Below are 24584 nucleotides of genomic sequence, written 5' to 3' on the forward strand. Positions count from 1 at the left end.
ATATATATATATATATATATATATATATATATATATATACGCAAGCGCGTTGGCAGCTTCTGACGCACGCTGCATGTGGAACCAAAGATGGTAAAGACGACGTGTGCTTTTCAACGACAGACTTCAGAGATTAGCGCGAAATGACAAATATAGGGGGGAGCTACATTTTATCGCCTGCCATAGATCCGAACGAGCAGTATATAAAAAATGACCCCCCCCCCCTCCCCCCACAGAGAGAGAGAGAGAGAGAGAGAGAGAGAGAGAGAGAGAGAGAGAGAGAGAGAGAGAGAGAGAGAGAGAGAGATCAACCGAAACAGGATGGATGAATGTTAAGAAAGCCCCCTTTGAAATGGGATGGCGATCGTCATCACCATGCTCAACCTTTCTTTTTTATCTTTCTTGATCGAATATTTAGGCAACTCTTCAACTTTAATAATGACTTTACTTTTAGACACGCGTTATCTTTAAATACCCTTGTTTAATTTCGATTTAGTTTTTTTCGCGTCCCCGCCCTGCTATTTAGCCACCGATATTTCAAATGCGTCTTTCTAACCTCCAAACCCCAGGGTCTCGGCTAGAGTGACCATGTCCGCATCGACATCTGGATGGGGCACATCGTTCAACCTCGCGGTCGTTGCCAACACTGCGATTTCCTGTCGCTGGAGGTTACCGGGCGGCCGCCGCGTCTGAGAGAAATTCAGGCAACATTTCCGTCCGTCTTACAAGGCTTTCCTTTCACAAGAAGGGTGCACAAGTGTGGCAGCGCGTGATTTCGACCACGCGTACGCGGTATTGGCGCGCTGAGCCGCCTTACAGACCTTGCCGGGAATAGCAGGTCTCAAAGGTAACACGCAGCTGCAAAATCGCTCTCGGTTTTTCTTTTTTCTTTTTTCGCAGTTCTCAAGGCAACAAACGGAAAGCACATGTGCACGCTTAGTCAGAGAACCTAGAGGAAAGTGGACTAAGGCTGACGCAGAAAAAAAAAAAAAAACTAGTACAGAAAAGCCGGCATAAGCTGTACGCTAAACTGAAATCAACTGTAACAAAGCGCTCGCATGAGAGTGGAGGCCGCATGAGGTACAAAAAATAATAAAAGAAAGAAGAAGGAAGGGAACTGCGCGTGCCGCGTAACCCCCGAGCTCGAGTCATCCACGTAGGGCCGCACAGCTTCCCCGCAGAAGCGCACGCCCCCGAATATTCTGCCGGCGGAGATGCTGTCGACAGCCTGTCACTCCTGGGTACGACATGACCGCTGCTGCCTCCGCTCAAAGGATCCGCGTACATACGCGAGGGAACAAGAACAGCGGTCATAGACTCCTCGGAGGAGAAGACGGGCGTCTACCTTTCTCAAACGTAACAAGCATGGCGCAGCACATACATAGCGGTCACCACCGTTGGGCGGTACGTGCAGTAGCGCGCCGTTCGTGAGCACGCGCTCCCAAATTAAAGAACGGACCTCACGACGCGGCCAGGGGATGAGGCCGGCAGCTTAGCAAGGCGCGTCATTCTCTGCACCGCTGGTTCGTGCGACAGCTGTCCTCGCCTCGGTCACGACTGCACGGACGCACGCAGCCGGCGGCAGAATCATCAAGCCCCAATGCACAGCCAGCGGAGGCCAAATGGACCCGAATCAGCGCGCGTGCACAGGGTGTATGCATGCGCGGGCGATCGCCAGAGTCCGTGTGCTATGCGTAGTTTTTTATATGTCCGCAGCGGCGGAGGCCGCGGGCGAACCAAGTAGGCAACAAATGCACGCACGCACGTCACCAGACCACAACGAAACGCTAGCCTACGAGGATGGATCCTGGCCACACAACGAGTTTGACGCGCCCAAGCAGCGCGATGCGTTGGCAGCAGTCAAACGATCTCGGCGATGAAAGCGCGTGTGACAACTGAGTGAGACCAGACAGTACGGTTGAGTTGCCCTGACCGCTGTTAACAGCCGCAGGTCAGTGTACGTACTTGAAGGTGCTTTAATCTGAGTGACACAGCCTACAGAATTAGACACTGGAGGAGGGCAAAGCTCACTTTCCTGTGCAGCGCTGAAGAATCCAGTATAGTATATATACGTGCGCTGAAAAGCGACTGCTCGCTTGTAACTCTCTAGAGTCGCTAAAGACGTCACTATCAAACACTTCCTTCCTTCACCTGAAGAACTTATCGACCATACATACAAAGTTCTGAAGGTGGGATGTGACTGTTCCGTAATATTGGTTTGGTTCGTGGGGTTTAACGCCCCAAAGCGACTCAGGCTTTGAGAGACGCCGTAATATGGAGGACTCCGGAAATTTCGACCACCTGGGGTTCTTTAACGTGCACTGGCATCGCACAGCACACGGGCGCCTTGCTTTTCGCCTCCATTGAAAAACGGCCGCCGAGGCCGCGGGATTCGATCCCGCATCCTTGGGCACAACCAATATAAAGCTTAAGCAAATTAAATTTTATACATATTTCTATCAATGCTTTTTATACGGCTAGGGCTAGAATCAGCAGGCCAAATGCAGTTCTATATGAATGAATAATAATAAAAAAAGCCTCTGTGGCGGAGGATTTTCTCTCTCTCTCTCTCTCTCTCTCTCTCTCTCTCACACACACACACACACACACACACACACACACACACACACACACACACACACACACACACACACACACACACACACACACACACACACACACACACGCACACACGCACACACACACACACACACACACACACACACACACACACACACACAAAGTTCTCCCTCTTTTTTTTTCCACATAATACTAGTTGTGGTTGTGTAGTATATCTAAACTTTCATGCGAAATTTTAGAACACTGCATCCAGCAGATGTTTCTAAGAAAAGACAGGTTAACAAAGTTAACAAAAAAGGTATGTCATTCCAGACAAAATTTTAACCTCGTTTTGAGCCCTAATGCAAGATGCATCCACCAATCTAATTATATAGCCACGGCATTGTTAACGGCCATTCCACAGGCAGTCATTGAAAACCCTTTCCGAAGTCACAATCCCGAGAAGATACGCCAGAGCTACAAAAATATCGACTGTTCGCATGACCCTATCCGCAATAACGCCACAGCGCTGGGGACAAAGATAGGTATACAAGCAGCTGTAGAGAAGAAGGAATAATGTTACGGTCAATGAATCAGCACTGCCGGAAACAGCAAAGCAACGATCATCGCTAGCTCGAACATAAAGCGATGCACGCTTGCGAGCGAGACAAAAGTGCACGCCCACACAGGAGCGAAATCGCACTATTCATTCTAGGTGGCGTCGATTATTCACACTACCGCGATTAATGCCTGCGGCGGGAGAGCAAACGGAATCTCCAAGAGGCGTGAAATGCACGGCAACAGACGAAGGTGGCGGGAGCTAAAGGAAAGGTGTCGCGGAAGCTGGAGCGAGCGTGAATTGCGTTCATTTCGAATGCACTCTTTCCTCCTACTCAGAGGGAAGCAAAACGAGGACAGGAAAGAAAGCTGGCAAGTACACTGTACATTCATATGCATAGTATGAGCGGAAAAAAAAAAATAAAAAGACAGCTAAGTTTACGCCGGCAAACTTTCGAATTCGTGTCCATCCCAAGCCATACTATGGCCGTGCTTTCTGTGCAAGCCAGAAAAGAATGAGGGGAAAGGGAGGGGGACTAAACGAAGTGCATCCCTTGGCAAAGTTTCAAATCGTTGCTGGAAATATAGCAACGACGAGAAAAGCCGAGCCGGCCGACCGAAACCATTACGTACGAACAGTTAGGTTAAGCGAGCGAGAAATAAAATTCGTAGTTTATGAATACAAGATCTATAGGCTCTCGTGTCGACACATAAAGTTTACATGCTGCACGTGACAGCAGCGCGCACGACCGAGATATGCGTACTCAATAAACCCAACAGGGTGGAGCATATCAGTTGGCTCAATAACGAGGTCATGACTTCTTTCTTCTATGCTCAGTTCTGACAAGAGCCAAAAGGTGCAACCTCGTTGGCATGTTACGGCGAAAGTTCAGTCAGTGCGCTGCCAATTCGTGATGCGGACGACCACGTCAAAGGGAAGCTGCATTTTTTTTTTCTCTTTACATTATGACGAAAGTGAACGACTCGAATGGATAGGGAAAGTGTGCGAAGTAGTTTCGCCCTATAGCATTTCAAATAATGACGTAACACCATATTCAATGTTAGTGATTCTCCTCAGTGCTTCGGAGGATGCAGAGAAACGCATATGACGTCGCTGTTGCCGATTCTTCTTGCTTTTTTTTTTTTTTTTTTTTTTTCCCCGGTGGCTTCGCTTATATATGCTGTCTTGCGTTGTCCGATGTCAAACAACCCATGAGCTATATATATATATATATAGGTATATATATTAGCTGGCATTGGTTTCCTCCATTCAAACAACCTTTTCTTCGCTTGGAACAATGCGGGTCCAGCCCGACGCTGTGCATGAACTGCAGTGAAGTATGAATGCCTATTTTGCGTCATTCGGAGTTTACGTCGGCATTCAAATGCTAGAACGAAAACACTTCACGTTCTTTACCTGCATGTTTCAGACATCCATCTACTTTAAGCTCGCCGAATCGTAGAACCTATCCAGTTGCTCTTGTAAGCTGGTCCAACGAGATTAAAAATAAGCAAAACAAACAAATAAATAAAACAGTCAGGCGCCTCAAAGATATGACAGCGCCCATCAATAATTTATAATGCACTTACATACGCCGCAATTTAAGCGTGAAGGGAGTGGAACACCTCTGCGCCATCGCTGAACGTTCCACGAACGATGGGTGAAGCGGCCAGAGCAAATCAACGGCATTAAAACACCCCGATTAACGCTGTCAATTGCAGTGAGACTTGGCCCATAGAAAGCGGCAAGGGCACTCTGCCGATCGGCATAAACAATTCGTTTTTTCCCCACTGCTGGACGTGCAGTGGAGAAAAAAAAAAAAATAAACGAGCAAATGAGTATGAGCAATGACTACACGCGATGTGCGCACGGTGCTGGTCTGCCCTTTGATCCAATCAAAATGCTTCTCGGTGCCAGAAAGATGACGCGTGCGCGAAACATACGGCGACCGGACAGCGTTAACGCGCCGAGGACTGCACAACTCGCAGCCCAAATGCCCAGGGGCCTCCATCTGCGCGCGGCAGACAGATGGGACAGCTCCTCATCCCGCATCCCACCTCCGGATGGATGCTGCGTGAAGGGATGGAATAAAAGAAGCAGGCTTCCGAGGAAAGCCGTCAGCGGCAGCCCTGCCGCCAGCGCCGGGAACACGGCCCTACCCAAAGGGCACGGTCAAAGCCATACGCGAAAAGGAGGGGTGGTGGAGGGGGAACGGCCTCAGGAAGGAAGCTGCCGTTCCGCATTGGCGAAACACTCGGAGCTCGCTGCTCAGCTGACACCCACTCGGGGCGCCATTCCGTCAGATCGATCGGCGCCGGCTCGGCCAAGATGGCGGCGGCCGTCCGAGCAGCGGGAGGAGCAGCGAGGCCAAGTAAACAGAGGAAGCAGCGGGCATATAACGCGAACAAACGCGTGAAGGAGAACACAGCCGAGAACGCGGTCGGGCGCTAGCCGCGCGCGCGTGCGCGCGACAAGCAGCGACTCGGGGCCAACGGGAGACACGGGAAGAAGCCACAAGAGCAAGTGGACAACAAGCGGGGCAGCAAGCAGGTCGATGGTGCAGCCTCCAAGCGACGCACGTGGAAAAGAAAGGAAGGAAGATAGAGGTGGAAGGGCGGCGGGAGGAAAAGATGGGAGCGTTGTCAAGCCTTCAGGCAGTTTCACGACAGAGAGCAGCGCCACGACCAAGGCGGCAGCGAAAACGTGGTGTGCGGATCGGGGTCAGGCCATGCCGATGATGTGTAGCAATGTCAAAGAAGAAATTGAGAAGCGCGTGGTCGTTGTTTTTTCTTTTTTGTTTCGACCCGAAGCAAAGACATAGATAGAAGAGATCGGGGACACAAATACAAGCAGCACACGTTCGCTATATCGAGGCAAGCTAGGATGAGACTCGCAGAGCGCAGTATCAATACCGTTCACGCGTTGAGCGCACGAATTGGCCGCAGCGCACACGCGCGAAAGCGAGGACGTTCAACCGCCCGTGTCGTACAGTGCCGTCGTTCTTAAACACGCTGATCGCTCGGTTGATTATATACTGGGGCAGAGGTTAGAGCGCCAGGGTCACTGCTCCCTTGCTTGCGTTAGTACAACACAGGCGACTGGCACCCGCTGCACAACAAAGACGAGAGATGTTATCTTCGAAGTACTGTGCACCTGTGTGCGTATGGTATACAGAGCTCGCGAGTTTACGTAAGCCCAACACAATATCCCCGCTTCAAACCTATAGACGCGATACTCAATACGCACTGCGGCTGGCACCGATAAGTTGATCGCTACACTATAGTTTCGTAATGCTAAGAAACTTCGCACGCCACAGGACGCTTACGATCGTGTGTTTTATATTCGTTTCCCGGCACGAAATGACACGCTGAAAATCGCAGGGCCTCAGATAGATAGATAGATGGATGGATTTATTGAAAGGAAAAGCAGGGCCTCAGAATCAGTTGCGTGGCCCCACGAGCTTTTGCTTCCGGCTGCGGCTCCCGAGCATCGCATTCCGCCCGTTTAGGAAAAGTCGTCGGCACGGCGCCGCTAACAAAGCGACTGCACTTTCGTTCGGACGTGTTGAGCACTAAATAGTAAATCGTCATTGGTCTCGTCGCTAAACTCAACACAGACAAGTTGGCAAGTAAAGAAAATGGCCGCAGCATTTACGCTATTCCACAGGCCGAACTGGAGAAAAGAGTTGGAGAGCGCGCTTCTGCCCCACAAAGGCGTGCAACAAATGAACCTCACGACAACTCTCGAATCGAACCAAAGCAGAGCGGTACGTTTTTGCATTTTCAGAGCATTCACATCATACAAGCGTCACATCACTGCAAAATAAGGCTAACCTTCCCAGCCAGCCAAGAATTTCATCGGAAAATAAACAGAATGTCTTTTTTTTTTTAATATAAATTCTATCATTCGCCGCTGAACCATTCCACTATCAGCCCTGCGTATAATCGCTCAGTGCGCATCAACCATCTAGAGGCCGTCCATCCCCGTCGAGTCCTCCGAAGCTGTGATTCATCGTGACTGTATACGCGCTTCAAATCATTCGTTAAGAAACAGTATTCATCATCATCATTTATTAACCCTTAAAGGTCCCGTTCGGGACATTACATAAGGGGGGGGGGGGGGGGGTATGTTATACATGATCATAAATATAAAAGTAATATAGAAGTATAGAATATATATATATATATATATATATATATATATATATATATATATATATATATATATATATATATATATATATATATATATATATATATATATAAACAAATAACAACATAACATAAGGACATAAAATAGAAACAGCAGGTAAAAAAGGTGAAAAAGGACAAGAGTAACAAATTCAGATAAGTCATGGCAGAGTGGCAAAAATATAAAACAAATTCAAACAACACCTGTTGTTAGCCCACCTTTCATGTAATGTTCTCTTGTGGATCTTTGAGGCACTAATAAATAAATAAATAAACTACAATTAAAATAGAAAAAGTAGGCATGGGTAAAACCCCACCTCCCACTGCATCACGCGGTTACTTTCGGCGACAACGCATTATACACGACGTCAAAAAGAAAGTCAGCAGACAATAGAAAATACGCACAGCAAGGCTTGGAAAAGGTACCGCTACCACTCGAGAAGAGTTGCCAAATGGGTAGGGAAGAGGGGTCGGTCGCGTGTGAAGGAGGATGAGCGAAGGCCGTACAAATGAGGCTTCACCGAAAACGGAAGCTCCCTTCTCAGCTCGGGGCAGTTTTCAGTCGCTTCGGGCCGGCGTCCTCGTCATTAGGTTACATACGCACACAAGGAGTGCGGCACTCCGCTGTCGCCGTGCCCACACACGCGGGCCCTGGGTCTGAGCTCCGCTGCTCCCCATTTTCAAACGCGCGACTCCAAAAAGATGGCGATGACAACGCGACTAGCGACGCTTAGTGCGCAGCACCGTCGCGGAGTGAGAGAACGAAGGAAAGAAAAAAAAAAGGTCATTCACCCCGCCCCACCAACGAAAGATTATCCACGGCGAGGCAGAGGCTGCCCAGGCAGTCGCTAAAAGTGCTCGGCGCCCGACTTCGATGTCGCCTCGAGTCTGCGCTGGCACCAGCGCCGCTGTGGCTGCCACATATCTCAACGCGACCAAGTGATCCACTTTCATTCCTTCTTGTCTTTGTAGGCACCACGCCGCGAAGCCAAGCCGTACTTTTCCCGTCTTGTCTTCATTTTCATTTTTGTTTTGCGGCTATCAAACTGTCCAGGAATAACCGTGGCACCAATTAAAGCTATCATGTTTATATCAGCAAGGTAACTAACGACTAATGCCACGAGCCGGTGGGTATGCCGCCTCTTCCCTCCATTAAAATTAAGGGGGGGGGGGGGGGGGCGGTAATTTTACGCTAACCCAAGGCCGTGGATCTCGTTGTGTGCTTTTAACGCGATAGCGTTTAAGGCGCCACTTTCTGCAGAAATCAATAGTTGTCGGCACGTTGACGTTGTGAGCGGAAAATCGCTAGCTTAGCTCTGACAGGTAGCGGGTGACAGGGTCAAGCACTGACTGTCCTACGGTTTGTGCGACGTCCTGAGACCACATGACATGGCAGGAGCTGCAAACTGCGGCTTCTCCTTTGAGATAAGTGGCGGTGAGATGGGAATCCTGCCTTCCAGGACCCTTGTACGATGTCATCTTCTTAGGCTCCACACGGACGTGCGCATAGGTTGGTTAAAGCGGGGATTTATAAATATATATCCGTGTCAGGTGGCATTTTACATAATGTGATATCTTATGCTGTATGCTAATGAATATGTGCAAGATAATAAACCAAAATTATGAGCGTGAGTAGCAACGTGCGCATTCTCAAAAGGTGGAGCTCTCCAGAAGCCTTGGACTTATAGTTACACACGCTGTCCCAAGAGCATACATGCACGCGTTCGTATGGTATGGTTATAGCGGGGCTTTATGTCATATCGAGTTGTCTTTCATATGAAGTTGATCGCACAGAGGCAAAAATTAAGGGATTAGTGATTAACTCTTTCGGGACTACCCCATATAGGCAATATATAGTCTGTACAGGAACGATGGTTTTCGAAGCGCATGCTGAACGCAAATTTCATTGTATTATAACACGTAGCCCCCCTTGTAGGCAGACAGCTGACAACTATAAAGGTGGAAGAACGGACTAATTGGTAGTTCATACTGGAAAAAAAACAAACAGCGCAATCTTGAGACACAGACAACGAAAGGACGACACAGCGCTGTGTCGTCCTTTTTTTCATTGTCGGTGTCTCAAGATTGCGCTGTTTGTTTTTCCCAAGATGGCAACTATAGTTTAGATTTCCACGTGGCTTAGCTTTTTGTTGTTGTTTTTTCGGCAAGTGCTGACATCGAAAAAATATAGTCGGAGCGAGGTGGTCGCAAATGTCAACACAAATAGCTACGAGCTCGCAGTGCAGCACACTTTTATAATGTTATGGTGCGGCAAACCGGAGAAGAGGGAGATGATGACCGATGACCGTGGGACGACTTTAATGAATAGCGGCGGGCCTAGCGCTAGCGATCCTGCCCGCGCCATTGCCTGCTTCTTCTTCCTCGTCCGTAAAAATATTATTTTATTGCAGTGTTTTATTTTGACATTCATTCCTTTCTTTTTACTTTTCGAATGTTTTCTCCAGCAAGTTCGCAAGATGTGAGTTTTTCCCTTCGTGTCACGTATATATAACTAAGGTGAAAAAAAAAAAAATGTAGTATATGTGTGAACGAGCGCCTAAACAGTTGAGTATTTATGCCCAATTTTCTTTCTACGACCCTTCAGAGTAGATCGCATTATTTCAAGATCCTTAGAAGAGTTAACACTGAAAAATTGAACTTACATATACGCAAGCCATATCTTCAAAACTAAGAGGTACTGCACTATATTTTACGCATTCTAAAAGTTTAACAGCTTTTACACCATTTCGTAAGATTTTTTTTTCTTCTTGACAGTTCGCGCTGATCTTTTTATGTTATACTCGAGTAAATATTATTCGCGTGTATAGAAAGCATTTCAACAGCCACATTTTGATACCTGTGAAACCAGGATAGCTTATATAATACAGTTACGAAAACGTTTTGTTCCAAACCCCTCAGAATCCCCTGTTGATTTCTTTCACGATACTGAAAGAGTTATGCGAGTAGCCAAATGCATAAATGCGAACGAGGATCAGCAAGGGAAGTCATTGACACTGTGGCACCCCAAGTCCCTAATTTTTTTTTTTTTTTCAGCTATATAAGACCTTGAAGTTACGCACGTGACATTAATCACAAAACATCATTTTATCCCTCGATATCACTTAAGGCGCTCCCACGTATGGCGATACAAGCTCGACGCCATGGCATATTCGTTCGAAGATGGGCGCGTTAACTGCGCGTGTTAGGTGTGCTGCATTATTAGGCATGACGTTCTCGTGCTCCTTGCAAAGTGTTGACAACTAGCGGGTCTGGTCTCCCTTGCAGTGTAATTGCATCATTTTATCGAAATTTGCATACATTCTGCTCGAACGTTTTGTGAGGGTTAGAAAAAATGTTATTCAAACGTTTAATCGTAACGTTTCGAGGCCAATAAAAAGAAATCTTCAAGGAAAAAAAAAAAAAGAAAACGTAGTACCCCTAACTAAAACAAAACAAAGATAGTAACAATGCTGTAACGTTTCGGTGCTACCTGAGGAATTGGGCGCGGATTCCGACAGATCTGCACCTCCGCCAGATGTTGTAGCTTGGATACATAAATTTACTCGTACGTTTGTTTTACTGTAACGGCATAAACACGGTGCTCGAAGCCAACGTAGACGCCCTTTTGCCTGCTTCTCGTACTCCCCTTCTGCAAACGCTCCGTGCAGCGCCGTTACTCCCACCCACTACGTCGGGGCACCGTATCGCGAGCAAACAGTCGATTCCGAACAAACGGGCCTGCAGAACGGACGACAACGCCACCCACAAACCGTTTCGCCCAGCCACCCCCTCGTTTGCGCATGGAAGGCTTTCGATGAACAGAAATGGCGACGGCTTACTATACGCTAGACTAGTCAACCGCCTCTAGCGCAAGGCTACACAACGCGGCAATTTATACACTCCTATATAGGACGCCGAAGAATGCCGTGCGCGAAGGGCGGCAAGACCAACAGTCCCGCAGTGAGTTTGACTGCAGGACCTCCGCACTAAGGGCAGCAGCCAACGAGGCATGGCCCACAAGAGAAAGGCTTTGACGGAGCGGTGCACTCGTCCGTACACCGCGGCCCGTTCAGCAACAGTCGGCCACATCGAGCACGCTAGTATTTTTCGCACACGGCACGAACGAGACAACCACGTTCGCGTTAAGAGCTCCGCACAGCTACACAGCTACTCTTTCTACATTTTTTCTCTCTCTCCCTTTCAGACTTCACGTGTGACGTCGGCTACAACAACAACGCGGACTCTTTCAATGCGCGCTGGCCACAGAGGCAACGGCAGCTCACGGCACAGCGTGGTGCGAGCACAGCCGTCGTAAACGTCCACGCCGAAGAGGGAAAACAAACCGACCGTGGAGTGCGAAGAAGCGAGCGCGAGCCACTATTTTTCACGAACGAGAATGGGCTTCCCCTGTTCCAAGAGAAACCGCGCCGGCGTTTCTCCGCGCGTCATCACGCTGGCGCCGCGCGCGAACTGCGAAGGCGTTATGTCATATCGCGTAACGCTCGCCGCTCAAGGAACCGTTGTTCTCTGTTCCCTTTTCGCTCTCTTCTTTTTCTTTTTCGATGAGCCCCACTCGTGTGTACGCGACGTTAGTGGAAGAACGAAGCGCGGCGGGCGATGCGACAAAGAGCGCGGCCATGCGAGTCACGCGAGCACTGAACATTGCGCTCCCCTCAAGGCGATCGGCACGGATGCAGCGGCAACAGCGGACTGGAGGAGTGAGTCACTGGGTGAGAGCGAAAGCACTCAAGAACTCAAGATATGCGCTTGCGCAAAGCGCTCACAACGCGACAAGGTTGTGGATCGACTTACGCGACCGAGCAGTACAGTGTAAAATTATTAGTCACGCTCCTTTATATTACTCTTCCCAGTAAACGACAAATCCGGACAGCGCAAGGTCAACCGACAGTGTCTGGCAGTTTTATCCGACACCTCGCTCTACTTAAAGCTCCTCAATTAGTTTATTGAGGAGCTTTAGCTCTACTCGGCAAGGGAAATTCTCGATGAAAACGGAGCTTGTAAAAAAAGAAAAAAAAAAAAAAAGAAGAAGAAGAAGAAACGAAAGTAACAAAAATTTAAAGGTGGCGTCGATTTCACCAGCAAGCTGTATGCGTCGACAGTAATTTTCGGGCGCGGCATCGCCTCCCTTCAGAACGGCACGTACACGAAAGTAAAACTTCTTGTTGGGCTAGTTGGTCCATGAAAAAACTTCAGCGCAAATACAATTACCCGAAGGCGAAAAGAAGTAGGAAAAAAAAAAAAACAGTGCTCTTTCCTGTCCCTTTCTTTTCGCCTTCGTGCTACTGCATTTGCGCTGAAGTTTTTTCATATCGCATACGAAAGTGCCTGAGTAAGCTACAAAAGGCATGGCTCGAGTTGGCAGCTCCAGCTACCTCGGCCCATGTCATGTGCTCTCGTGACGTCACACAACTCGACGATCAATCAATGCCTGGGCCCCGTCACCTGCCAGCTACTTCCTACCAGCCGTGAATTTTTCGCCTGCAACGCCGGATTTTCTGGAGGACGCGGGGCCTTTGAAGCTCTCGCGTTAACCTCTACGAGACAACTTAGCAGCGCGTCGCCTGACAGAGTGTGAACATTATGTGCGTAGTACATGTTAAAACGCACCAAACGAAGAACCTACATGAAAACATATAGATCTTCTGAGACGCCGCCACGTCACATTCTGATAAGATATGATATCGCATAGACACATCCGTCCTGTGAGTGTTGCGGTGCGCTCTTAAAATAGCGCGAAACAAGGCCGCATGCATAATAAAAAAACAACCATAAAAAAAAAAATCTGAAAGCACTGTGGATGGAGCCACTCACGGTGCTGATAGCTGACGCGTCCACTTACGACGTGACGTATCTGCATGAAGTGCCAGCTAGATCCAACTTGATGTGGCAACGCGGGCTTCGAGAAAGACGTAAGCTATTTTAATGATATGGTAACAATTCGTGCTGGTAAAGCAATTAGAAAAAGAAAAGAGTCGCTTTCAAATTACGTGGAATAAACGTCAAGTGATATAAAGGAATTCAGTATACACCGGCTCTCGAAAGCATTGAGTAAACAGGTAGTCACTCAAGCAAACAATAACCACATGATCGCAAGTTATGATTTCCCGAACTTTCATGCAGACAGTATAAACAAAGGAAATAGTCGTTTTATAGCAGGACCGTGTTAGGTCAAACCATGTGACAGGCTATATATTTCGAAGGATCAAATAAAGGGTAGCCGGGTGGATAGCCTGATCCTTTTACAGATGTTAACAGAAAGAGATAAAAACTTTTACCGCATTGACAACTCGCTCTCAGCGACGCGGATAAAGGATAACTTATCTCAATCTGAGCTGAGACACATGTCTTCGTTTTACATATTTTTTTGCTTGACTTCCTACTCCCTTATGTGCACGCAAACTATACGGAAGGAACGGGAGCGTACGACAGGCAGCCAAGCATTCGAAAAGCATAAGGTAGTATGCATGTGGACTTGGGGTGCAGATATAGTAACAGCAGATCTGGACCACGACGATAAAACTCTAGGAGAATTATAATGCGGTAGAGTGCACTTAGCGGGTACTCTCAGGCAACGACAGGTGTAATGTCAATAAACACGGAGAGCGCAGAGTGGGTGAGGAAATAAACTTATTTTTAATGATATTTCATTTTAGTCCAAGAAATGGGAATGGACATGATGCCCGTAGAGAAGGTAATCATTGGTTTCTTGGGGCAACAGAATGGATTCCAAGAAGGGAAGGCCGAGTCAGTAAGGTGCACGGATGAGGTTAGAAGTATGCGGGGCATACGTGGCCGCAGCTTGTGTAGGACAAGGTTAATTCCTGATGAATGGGTGAAGCGTACACACCAATATGGACGACTCGAATTATAGGCATTTTTTCCGAGGATCAAACTTTGCCAATGTATTTACACCTCGCTGATATAGAAGCTCGCAGTCCAGAAGATGAACAAAGGGGAAATTGCACAGAGCTCACGGAGCTGCATGAATTTTTATCGCGTTAGTATGAACGATACTAACGCTGATCAGAGCAAAGCCTCTACTGCCCCACCCAGATGTTTCATTTTCTGCAGTTTGAGGAACGCAGTTAAAATGATTAAACGACTTTAAAGATGACCCTTTCTTTTCTGATTTCAGGCTACACAGTGCGAAGTTTCTGAGCCGATGCACATTAAATTTCCAAAAACTGCATGAATGAAATATTGTTTCTGCGGCTTGTGCAAAGCAGAAAGCTAAATTCCTTCGCTTTCGGCCAACTAAGTGATAATGTCATGAATGTGATGAGTTTTAGAAGATAATTAGCTAACTTATAATAAGCCATTGTCATGGACAACTAAATGCGCCACATTATTTGATCCCTATGGTGTACAATACCGTATGGAGTGATGGACATGTAGGCCCGAAAATCTCTTAATTTAAACTTCGATGACCATCACTAGGCAAATAAATATGCTTTAATCACAGCGTGCTTTTGTAAATATTTTTTTTCTTCGCGATTCGTCAGACGATTCGATCTATGAACAGTTCGGCTCTGGAACCAGAGTGCCCATATTAAATGGGTATGACTGTACTTAACTTTAAAGAAAACAATCACAGAAGATTAACTTGCGCTAGACAGTGGCCAGTCGGCAGGTCAGTGCTCTTTAGTCCTAATTCTTATATAGCTCCTTACTGTACACCGTCTACTATTACCTCTACCAGTAGTTCTTAGGCGAGTAGAGGCCATGAGCACTAAGTGTTCGACGGCTTCCAAATCTGGCGCTTGACTGGCGCGAGCGCGCTGTCCCTGGTGTCGCGCTCTGCACAAAAGTTGTGAGACATGTATAATGTGGACTGTTTTTCTTTTTTTCTTCTTCTAATTTTCCGGTTATTTCAAACTTTACGGCAGCCAAGGTGAGAAAGTAGAAGTAGCAGCGCGGTCGGCAAACGGCGGTGGCCGGGTACACTGCGCGCCCAAAGATGGCCGCATTGATTGGTTCGTACAAGACGGGATATGATTTTCGAAGACATCCACGGAAGCAGCTGTTGACGACACGGTCGAAGACAAGCGAAGGGATCGGGCCAACCTAAACTGCCATAAAAGGGGATGTTAGTCATGCCATGAATTTCCCACTTTCTCTGCATTTTTTACTCGTCTCACATTGCAGCCTTCCGAGCACATACCGGGATGGCAGACGGCGTCAGAAAATTCTGTCATCTAAGCAAGTTTATGTCCATCGTTTCTCTAGTGAGACGAGCTTTGGGCGGAATCAGCGTCACCTGTATGCTATGCTCTGTGCAGCGAGGGTTCGAAGAAAAAAAAAAAAAGCCCACGTAATGAATTACATAAGACGAATTTTGGTCCTTTTAGACCACAAAACGCACTGGGCTCGTAAGCAGGAAGGTAAAAAAACAACAAAAAAAAAACTCCTTAAAAGCTCGTTTAAACTGCCCGAACCATACGTAGCTTTCTTATTTTTTTCACTATTATTCACTATTGGTTTGGTATGTGGGTTTAACGTCCCAAAGCAACTCAGGCTATGACAGACGCCGTAGTGGAGGACTCCGGAAATTTTGACCACCTGGGGTTCTTTAACGTGCGCTGACATCGCACAGCACACGGGCGCCTTGCATTTCGCCGCCATCGAAAAGCTGCCGCCGAGACCGGGATTCAATCCCGCGTCCTTGGGAACAGTAGTCGAGGCTGACGACACCGAAAAGCCTGCTCAAACGAACCAAAAGTTCGAACTATGTGAGTGGCCCGATGCATTTGTCGCGCGGCCTGCCACTTGCCGTTTATCATCACTGGCCAAATGCAGAGAACAGTGCAGAAGTGAACAAGCTTGTCTAGAGAGCTCGAACAGACCGCTGCGAAGGAAACGAATGAGCAAATAGGCATTTTTAGAACCAATGCTGGTACGCAATCGAAGCCGCAGATTTAGGAGCGATAAGAGAATGACTATATCGCTTTCCTGACATGGATATACTCCGCTAAAATGTATTTGTTTAGCGACGCACAGCTACGGTCTGTATCTAAAGTGGTAAAACAAGGCAGCATATGCGATTTAATTTTGCACCTAGTTGCTTGTCCCCCCCCCCCCCCCCCCCCCCCCCTATTATGAGGGGAGGGGGCGATACTATAATTTGAGCTTGTAGCGACATCACACGTTTTCATCGAAACCGATTTAGCATGGAACACGCAGTAGAAATTTTCGTAATTTCGGCAAAAGAAAAATACAGTGATGCGTAGGACACGGCAATAAACAAGAAATAAAAAAAATCAGAGATGTCTCAAGATATACATCGAAAAGTCGCAAGGCGAAGGCAACGACGAAGAGAAAACGTGCGAGCAGAGGACGAAAAAAAAAGAAAAAAGCAAGATCTCAATAAATTCGACAAGAGAGATGAGGAAAGAGGCGTCCACATTTACAAGCGTTCTCTAATCATTTCAAACTTGAGCGGAGGATTTACCCACCCCCGGACAAGCAATTGGTGAAGGCGCAGGAATGCGTCTGGCGACGATTGCAGACTAGATGTTTCTTAAACCCATACGTGTTGAGCAAAATCTACCCAGACATTCAGCCGGAGTGCAAATGGTGTCAGGAATTGGCAACCTATGACCACATATTATGGAGCTGTAGCATAGCACCGCCACCGGCGGATATTATGCGTGATCCTTCCCTCGAGCAGTGGGAGGCCGTGTTGGCCAGCTCAGACCCGGTCGTCCAGACCAGGGCCGTGGAGTGGGCCACCCAGGTCGCCGTCAGCCATGGGTTGATGGCCATCTAACACGGAACCATCCATACATGCTCTCTGACGAAAATAAAGTTTTTCCATCCATCCATACAAGCGTTCTCGACAGTGCACGCAGTGTGTCGAAGCTCGAGACGAGCAAGCGAGTCAAAGAAAATGGGTGAGAGTTTAAGGAATAGATATTGAAATGTTGGAAAAGTGCCGCAGAAACTAGGGTGATGCGCGGAGCACGAATAATCTTGCAGAAGTCTTCGGAGCTCAGTAACCATCGAAGCTCATGGTTCAGCCTAACATATCGTTCTCGTTCTCAAAGCGCCCAGCACAAATGCACGCTGTCTACTTGGCGCCAAATAATATACATCCACCTACCTATAACCATCAATAAGATAACGTACAAAATTGCATCAGATTAAGGATCACGTTTCTGCATGAACGGGAAACCGCTTCTTCGGCGATGCGCAGAGCAGTACAAACATACAATACTCTGGTCCCTACAAACTGTTGGGCTCGCCACGTATTAAAAACATGTAGCTGCTGCGAACGGGTTCAATCCAAGAAACCGCGAGCCTTGACTGCGGAGCGCGCGGATATCTCACCGCTGCGGTAAAGCAAGCCCGCGTAGGCTCTCAAATGGCTGCATTTTGCTACCATGAAAAAAAAAAAAAAAAAGAAGAGAAAAAAAAATCGAACTGATGTGCAGAATAACCCACAAAATTTGCGGGAAATAATGGCAGGCAACTGAACGTGGGAACCTAAGATGCGGAAAGATGCTAGATGACGACTGCGTAACGCGCGAGCATAACGGGACTCCATCGCTTCGCAGTTGGACGCGAAACGTCGCGGGAAGGTGAAACCAAAGGGTTTGTCCGTTTGCTGTTGCATCAAATGGGCGAATCGCTCATCACAGTAACAAAACACAAAGCATATACACACAGAAATAGTGGAGGCCTCGGATCTTGTGCGCAGTGCTGCAAGAGCAAGTGGATCAATGGGGCCGCAAGCCGGAGGTTGCGGCGTGACAGGATGGTGAAGAAAAAGATGAGAATATGAAGAAGTGCATTTACCTGGATTTTTTTGGTATCACAGTATAGCAGATGATGGCACCCACTGCAGCGCTGGCATTCGTAGTAAGCAAAACACAACGAAGCGAACTTCACATGATGCACACGGAGAAGAGGTAACGAACCACCGACTGCAGCGGCTAGCAACCAAACGTCAAATGAAACAGAAGAAAAAAAAAACACGCGTAGGCGATGCTGGCGACAGCGTTGGCTGCTCACGGAACTATTCACTAGCGAAAAATATTGCGTTCTGCTAGAAGCTTACGGCTATAAAATTATTTCACTACTTTGAGTCAAATCTCGAATATAATGCCGAAAATGTTTTTTTTTAACCAGCTCGTAACAGTTTTTAAGACAGAAAAAAAGCATCGCGCTTTCTGTCATTTTTGAGGGGGCGCTGGGTGCGTTACACAATGCATGTGACTCTTTACGCGGTTTTTGGGTTAACCCTAAAAATGCGGCGGTAGTTCTGGGGTTCAAATATGAATGTGCGGTTATGTTTCGCGTTTCTAAAATTCGCGTAGCGCAAACTTGACTCTAGAAGCAGCGGAAAATGGATCGTCGTGAAGGTGCCTCGTTTGTGTACTCCCTGAGCAACCTCGCCACGCCGGTAGCTGACAAACAGTCGCGAAGCCGCTTCAGCAGGAGAAGTGCATCTTTTTCGCAGCAACCCCGAGAACTCACCACTCCTGCGTCTGCTTACAGCGGCCCGATATCTCAGATGAGTAGAAATGCAAGCGGTGTTACGGAGGACTCGTCTGTGAACTTTACAACACCCAGCGCTCGACTTTCCCGGCACGGCAATGTCAGCGCGAACTTCGAAGCCGCCGACATGACTGCGTTCAGTGCTTCGGCTCTCGCAGCGGAGCATCCGGCGGTCGTCGCTATGGTTGGGATCTATTCAGAGTTCATGGAGGCTTATCGGACCCACAGAGGCAGCCAGGAAGTTCTCGCTCTGCTGGAAAAGTACCAGTCTATCTGTGACAAATACCTGGAAAAGGTGAGGAAAGTGACGGAGCGGATGGTCGCTCGCAAAGGTGAACCTGTCTGGAGTGAAGCTATGTCTTGTCTGACCTTGCTCACAGAAGAGCGCAACACATGGAAGCTCACGGAGGTGCTGCTGCGCGACCGGCTTAAAATGGCAGAGTGCGACGAAGACGACGAAGATATGCTTGACGGCACGCGCGAGTCGAGCGACAAGGAGATCGTGGACGCGCTCATGGCGAGGGACTCATTCACTCGCCAAGCGCAACTGGTGGTCGACTGGTTAGAAAGCTGCGCAGCGCAGCAGTACGGCGCGGGCGAGCCTGAACGGCTCCAATACTTCGCTGACGGCGGCTGTGCGTGGGAAAACACGTTGCACTACTTGCAATCGCGCACCTCCGACAATGCTTCGGCATCGTACGTGCGCGAGCTGGACCCGGACGCGCCGGCACGGCTTCGCCAACCGATCCATGACCTGGACAAGGAGGACGAGAGTCGTCTCTACCGCAGCGTCTTCCTCCACGTGCGGGCGGGCCAGCTGCAGCAGGCGCAGGAGCTGGCGGCCGAAAACGGTCACCACTGGCTGGCCGCAGCGCTTGAAGGATGGCGACCCCATCACGACCCAAACCTCGCAGGCGGCGTCAATGGCGCTTCCGCGTTGCCAGCTGAAGGCAACCTCTACAGAGACCTCTGGAAGCGGAACTGCTGGGATGCTGCTGCGAACCCCTCGTGCCCAACTTACGAGCGCGCCATCCTCGGTGCCTTGAGCGGCAATGTCCAGGCTGTACTACCCGCTTGTAGTACTTGGGAGGATCAGCTGTGGGCGCGCATGCGCGGTGTAGTGGATGTGTGTGTGGAGCAGGAGCTTCGCACGGCCACGCAGCAAGCTAGGAGCCTCGAGCCTCTGCCACAAGGATACCCCAGTAACCGAGGTACTTTTGAGGCTGTCTTCAGGGAGCTGCAAGCTTCAGCAGGCACGGAAACGTGCCGCGGTCGCGCCATAATGCACATCTTGCAGCGATGTGTGGTACTGGACGATGCTATCTCCATGGTTGAGGAGATGCGCGAATGGACGGCTGGTCATGCCACAGAGCTGCAACCACTGCAGACCATGCGATTTTTGGCTCACGTGGTGCTGCTGTTGCGACAAGTTGGCTGCCACACGAGCGCAGAGGCAGGTAATACCATTCTTCGAGCATATGTGGACCTGCTTATTGAAGATGGCCACGTTCCCTTGGTTGCCACTTATGCAGCTGCGCTCCCACCATCTGACCAGGTCAGCAGATACACGCGACTCTTACGTGGCCTCCAAACTAAGGATTCTGAAGAACAGGAGCGGTGCCTGCAACTTGCTCAAGAAGCTGGACTTGACGTGGCTGTCATAACGCGAACTCTGGTTGAGCAGGTTCGTGTCTCTGGTGATGAACCCATAGAGCTTCACGCAGCTCCAACTGTGCCTTCTCTAGAAACCACAGCCGAAGATAGAGAAAAGGTGGAGTCACTAGAGTGGCTCCTCTTTGACACATCCACGAGGGGCGAGGCCATCAAACAAGCCAATGCACTCATGCGTGGCTTTGTGTGCTTAGGTAAGATAGGTGCTGCCCGTGAAACGTACCGCAAACTTCCCAGTGACTCTATGAAGGTGGCAATGGATAGTTGGAGCCGTTCCGCGGGGCCTGATGGAGAGCTTTCAGCTGAGGACGAGAATGCAATGCGAGAGTTTCTGTGCTTCGAAAATCTGCTGAAAGTGCACACAAGTTTCCAGGAGTGGTTCAACCAGTTCCACCGTAGAAAACCCACACCTCCCGAAGAGCTTGCTCCGGATGCTCGTTTCCCTGAAAAAGTGGCCCACGAGCACAAGCTGCGAACCTATACAGTGGAGTTGGAACAGTGGAGGCTGATGGTCTCAACTTTGGCTCGAGAGGTGAAAAGAGATGTTTTGGACGTTCTGCTCTTTATCGATGGTGGCTGGATGGTGGATCAAAGGAAGACTGCCACCAGCGGTGTAGATTCATCACGAGGCCGGCAGATGGCAGCACTACGCAGGCTCTGCATTCCGCAGCTGACGTTGCTGCTCATGGAAACGCTGGAAAAGTCTGGCCTTGCTGCACATGTTGCTGAGGTGGTGGCTACTATTGCGTCAGAGAAGCAGGAGTTATACAAAGAATTTGGGAGGGAAGAACTAGGAACAGTTTTGCAGAAAAGCAAGGCAGCGTCCAAGGTTCTGGTGTATGAAGGAGCCGACGCTTTTGGGTTTGCGCTTCAGTAATAATTGGTCTTCATATGTATGTGCTGGGACTTGGTGAGAGGGAAAGAGAAGGGACAACTTAATCATGAGAATTTTATAATGAGCGAAATGAGATGAAACTGTCTTCTTTCCTAGCATTGTCACTTACGACACTGCCACTGCCATATACATTTTGTAAAATGACATCTATTTGTCGCTATTTCGTGGTCTACTGCGCTTTATTCTTTTTTCTTCAACGAATATGTGGATACGTTTACGATATGCGTCTTAGCGTTTGTTGCTGGAGTAATTTTGGGCTGGCGAAACTATTGCAATACTGCATTCGTTTATTTGGTTATTAGCATTGTTATCCGTTTTTCAGCATTTGTAACATTTTTACTTAAATTACTGTTTTATTAATGGTTTGCAAAGTATGTAATTGCAACTTGTACAGGATTTGTTACCTACGAGTTTTTAATCTGTTTATAAGGTTTGAAGAGTATCATCGTAGAAATCATCTTTAATTCCGCACAAAAACATAATAAAAGCCTGAACCAACCTTTCCCAAAACTGCTCCTCATTCTTGCCTTGGCTACATGGTGTCTTAGAGCCGTGGGTACATGGCAGGATAGCTGTTCTTCCGTGGTGCAGGCTGGAGTGGGTGTCAGTACACATTTTCTTGCTGTGGTACTCATTCGTGAAACATTGCTGCTGCTGTGAAGTTGTTGGAACCTGTTGCAGTAGCATTTATTGCACTAGAGTAGAGAGAGTGTGCATATACATCTAATTACAAACCAACTGCAATAGTCTTATGCACTTGCGAGTGTCAATTTTAGAATGCATTTTCATTGCAGTACAGCACCAGTCTTGATGCTGCCACGTTCGTGGAATCGCGTGCGTCACTGTTGTGTCTCTGGGGTGGCCAGTCTTGAGTTCATTACTTTCAACTCAACAGTTAATTACCAACATGGCTTATAAGTTGTGGAAGAGAAAAACGATATTCTAAAATAACATTGAGGACAACTGAATACAACTTCTGTTCTTTGAATCAGCTGTATGAACCTTCCTGGCCATGTTGATGTTTATCTAGCAGAAAAAGATTTATTTATTGCTGCAAAATTCAAATTTAAATCTGAAAAATGTTTTTTTTTTTCCCATGCTGCTATGCTCAAATTTGCACTGGCAAGACCGAAAGGGGCTTTGTGATCATTGCTTGGAAGTGAATAGCAGTGTTTCATAGCTTGAGAGGCTCACGTAAGATAATTTGTCTTGAAATTGTTACAGCACACAAAAAGAGCCGTAGGCGGCGACTCCAGTTTTTCTGCTCCTGCAGAACACAAATCCTCTGCTTTAAGTTAATGCAAGCCTTTTGGCATTGGAATGTGGTATCTGTTGGTATAGGCTGACTGCAATTTGTCCTTGGCATCTCTTCAAGGGCAAGTATGGCTTCAACAGCTGCACTGATGCATATTTTTTATCCACTGGGCTCAATGGAGAGAGACTTCACAAAATTTTGTGCACTCATTCCTGCTTGCTAAAGTTACGCAATGTCTTGACTGCAGCAGCAGCATCTGAGTGGCGTGGAACCTGGTGTATCTCTAAGCTGTTGTAGTACTCTGCAGAGCTGTTTGACCTTCCTGTACGGTTCAGGCGGGACTAAGAATAGGTGCAGGGAGTGCTGTAAGCTGCATGCATCACACTGTTAAACCTTAGACTGTTTTTGCCGTACGGGTACGGGGGGGACATTAAAGTGGGTCTGTTGTGCTTTTGAAGGTATGCATTGTGTCCAAGTGTTTCTGTGCAAGGCTGCTTGATGAAACAAAAAAAGGACTTGATTGGTAAGTGATTTGGTTTGGTTTAGAGGATTTAACATCCCAACTGTGAGATGCACAGTAGTGCAGGTGCCCAGAGATTTCAACCAATTGGGGTTCTTTTACTGGCACCGGCAGAGCAAAGTTAATGGGTGCTAGGTGCTCTGCCTCCATTGGAACGCGGTCGGCATGGCTAGGTTTAAACTCACACTGACGAGGTCAGCGGTCGAGCGCCCTAACCACAGAGCCACTGTGGCGGTTATGGATGTGCGAGTGATTTTCATTATTTAAATAGTGTGTCTAACGGATTCTGATATTTGTCTGATCTCTGATGCTACACAACCATCACGGAAACAAGAATCCTGCTAGAAGCATTATTACACCTACAAAATTGTTCATATGCAATTTCATATACATATGTACAATATAATTTTATTCCAAGCAATGCACACAGAGTATACAAGTTTGAGCTGAAGGGAGACAAAGCCGCATAAGGGCTGCTTGACGATGCTCACCATCACTTGCGGTGTGTTCTGGCGTGGTTCCCAGTAATGACATTGAATACCGGGAAAAAAAATAACGCGGAATCAAGAAACACGAGGGCAATACATAAGAGTTTCAAGAACGAAAAAACAGGAGTTTCTTGAATTTTTTTGGTGCACTTCTCAGACTAACAAAAACAACTTAAACAGTGGTTAACAAATGCAAAAATGACACACTACAGAAGCATTTCGAACAATATCTGAGGATAAGTTATTTCTTTGGTGAAAAAAATAACATCTATTTCAAAGTAAAGGGTTGTATCTTAGAGCTTGAAGGCCATAGTGATTGCGGTATATGTACCAGTACTCATGATAGCACTTTAGGTGAAGTGCTGGGTTTTCTCAGAGTTTAAATGTGCAGGTGAGTAAACTAAATTTTTACAAATATGAATCTTATAAACTTAATAATTGACATTTATATAGCCTATGAACATTTGCACCAAAATATGATGACAGCTGTGCTGAGGATGATAAATATCAAACATTTGCTATCCTTCTTAATGCATTTTTCTGAAGCACTAATTGTTAGTATGTATTAGGAGTAGTATTTCCCCATATTAAGTGGAAGTAGAGAATGTCGAGTTGAAACAGGGTATAATAGATTGAAGACTGTTTTAGTTGGCAACGTTTACTGAAATACCTACCAAAAGGGCAAGTTTGATTCTTGGGTGTTACGCGTGACAGTCTCAGAGGATGTATTTATTGAAGTATGTGCCTGGTGTTTTGACTCTCTGTAGAACTTCTGTTATGCTAATACGATAATTCTTCGCTTTAGAAATTACCACCTTTGTTTCATTGATGTTTATTAGCAATGAGCTAGCTCTGCACTGACCGTTTATGTAGTTTGGCTCAAATCTTGTTCGCCTTTCGCATCAGTTCATTAGTCTCGAGTTATGATATAAA

The 24584-nt window shown here is 47.5% G+C and overlaps 2 protein-coding genes across 5 annotated transcripts in view; one reads left to right on the forward strand and one right to left on the reverse strand.

Moving 5' to 3' along the window:
* Positions 1-18270, reverse strand: part of LOC146199191 (transmembrane protein 198) — a 108288-nt gene extending 90018 nt beyond the window's left edge. For 3 of the 4 annotated variants that reach the window (XM_084594665.1, XM_084594660.1, XM_084594666.1), the window contains exon 1: positions 18121-18270. The gene's annotated coding sequence lies outside the window, so the exon portion shown is untranslated. Of the gene's footprint in view, positions 1-15016; positions 15038-18120 lie in introns of those variants that run through there. The other variant, XM_084594664.1, reaches the window with a different exon arrangement.
* A 249-nt stretch (positions 18271-18519) lies between these two features.
* Nup107 (nuclear pore complex protein Nup107) lies at positions 18520-23249 on the forward strand. Its single transcript, XM_084594667.1, has one exon. It carries the CDS (start codon positions 18671-18673, stop codon positions 21368-21370), a length of 2700 nt encoding a protein of 899 aa, XP_084450793.1. The 5' UTR covers positions 18520-18670; the 3' UTR covers positions 21371-23249.
* The last annotated feature ends 1335 nt before the right edge of the window (positions 23250-24584 follow it).

This window comes from Amblyomma maculatum, chromosome 2 (assembly GCF_055883805.1).
Source record: "Amblyomma maculatum isolate TAMU_Amacu chromosome 2, ASM5588380v1, whole genome shotgun sequence".
Lineage (NCBI taxonomy): Eukaryota > Metazoa > Arthropoda > Arachnida > Ixodida > Ixodidae > Amblyomma > Amblyomma maculatum.

What these genes read in the sequence shown, in the direction of transcription:
- Nup107 (XM_084594667.1), top strand. Translation starts at nt 18,671, where the DNA reads ATGGATCGTCGTGAAGGTGCCTCGTTTGTGTACTCCCTGAGCAACCTC.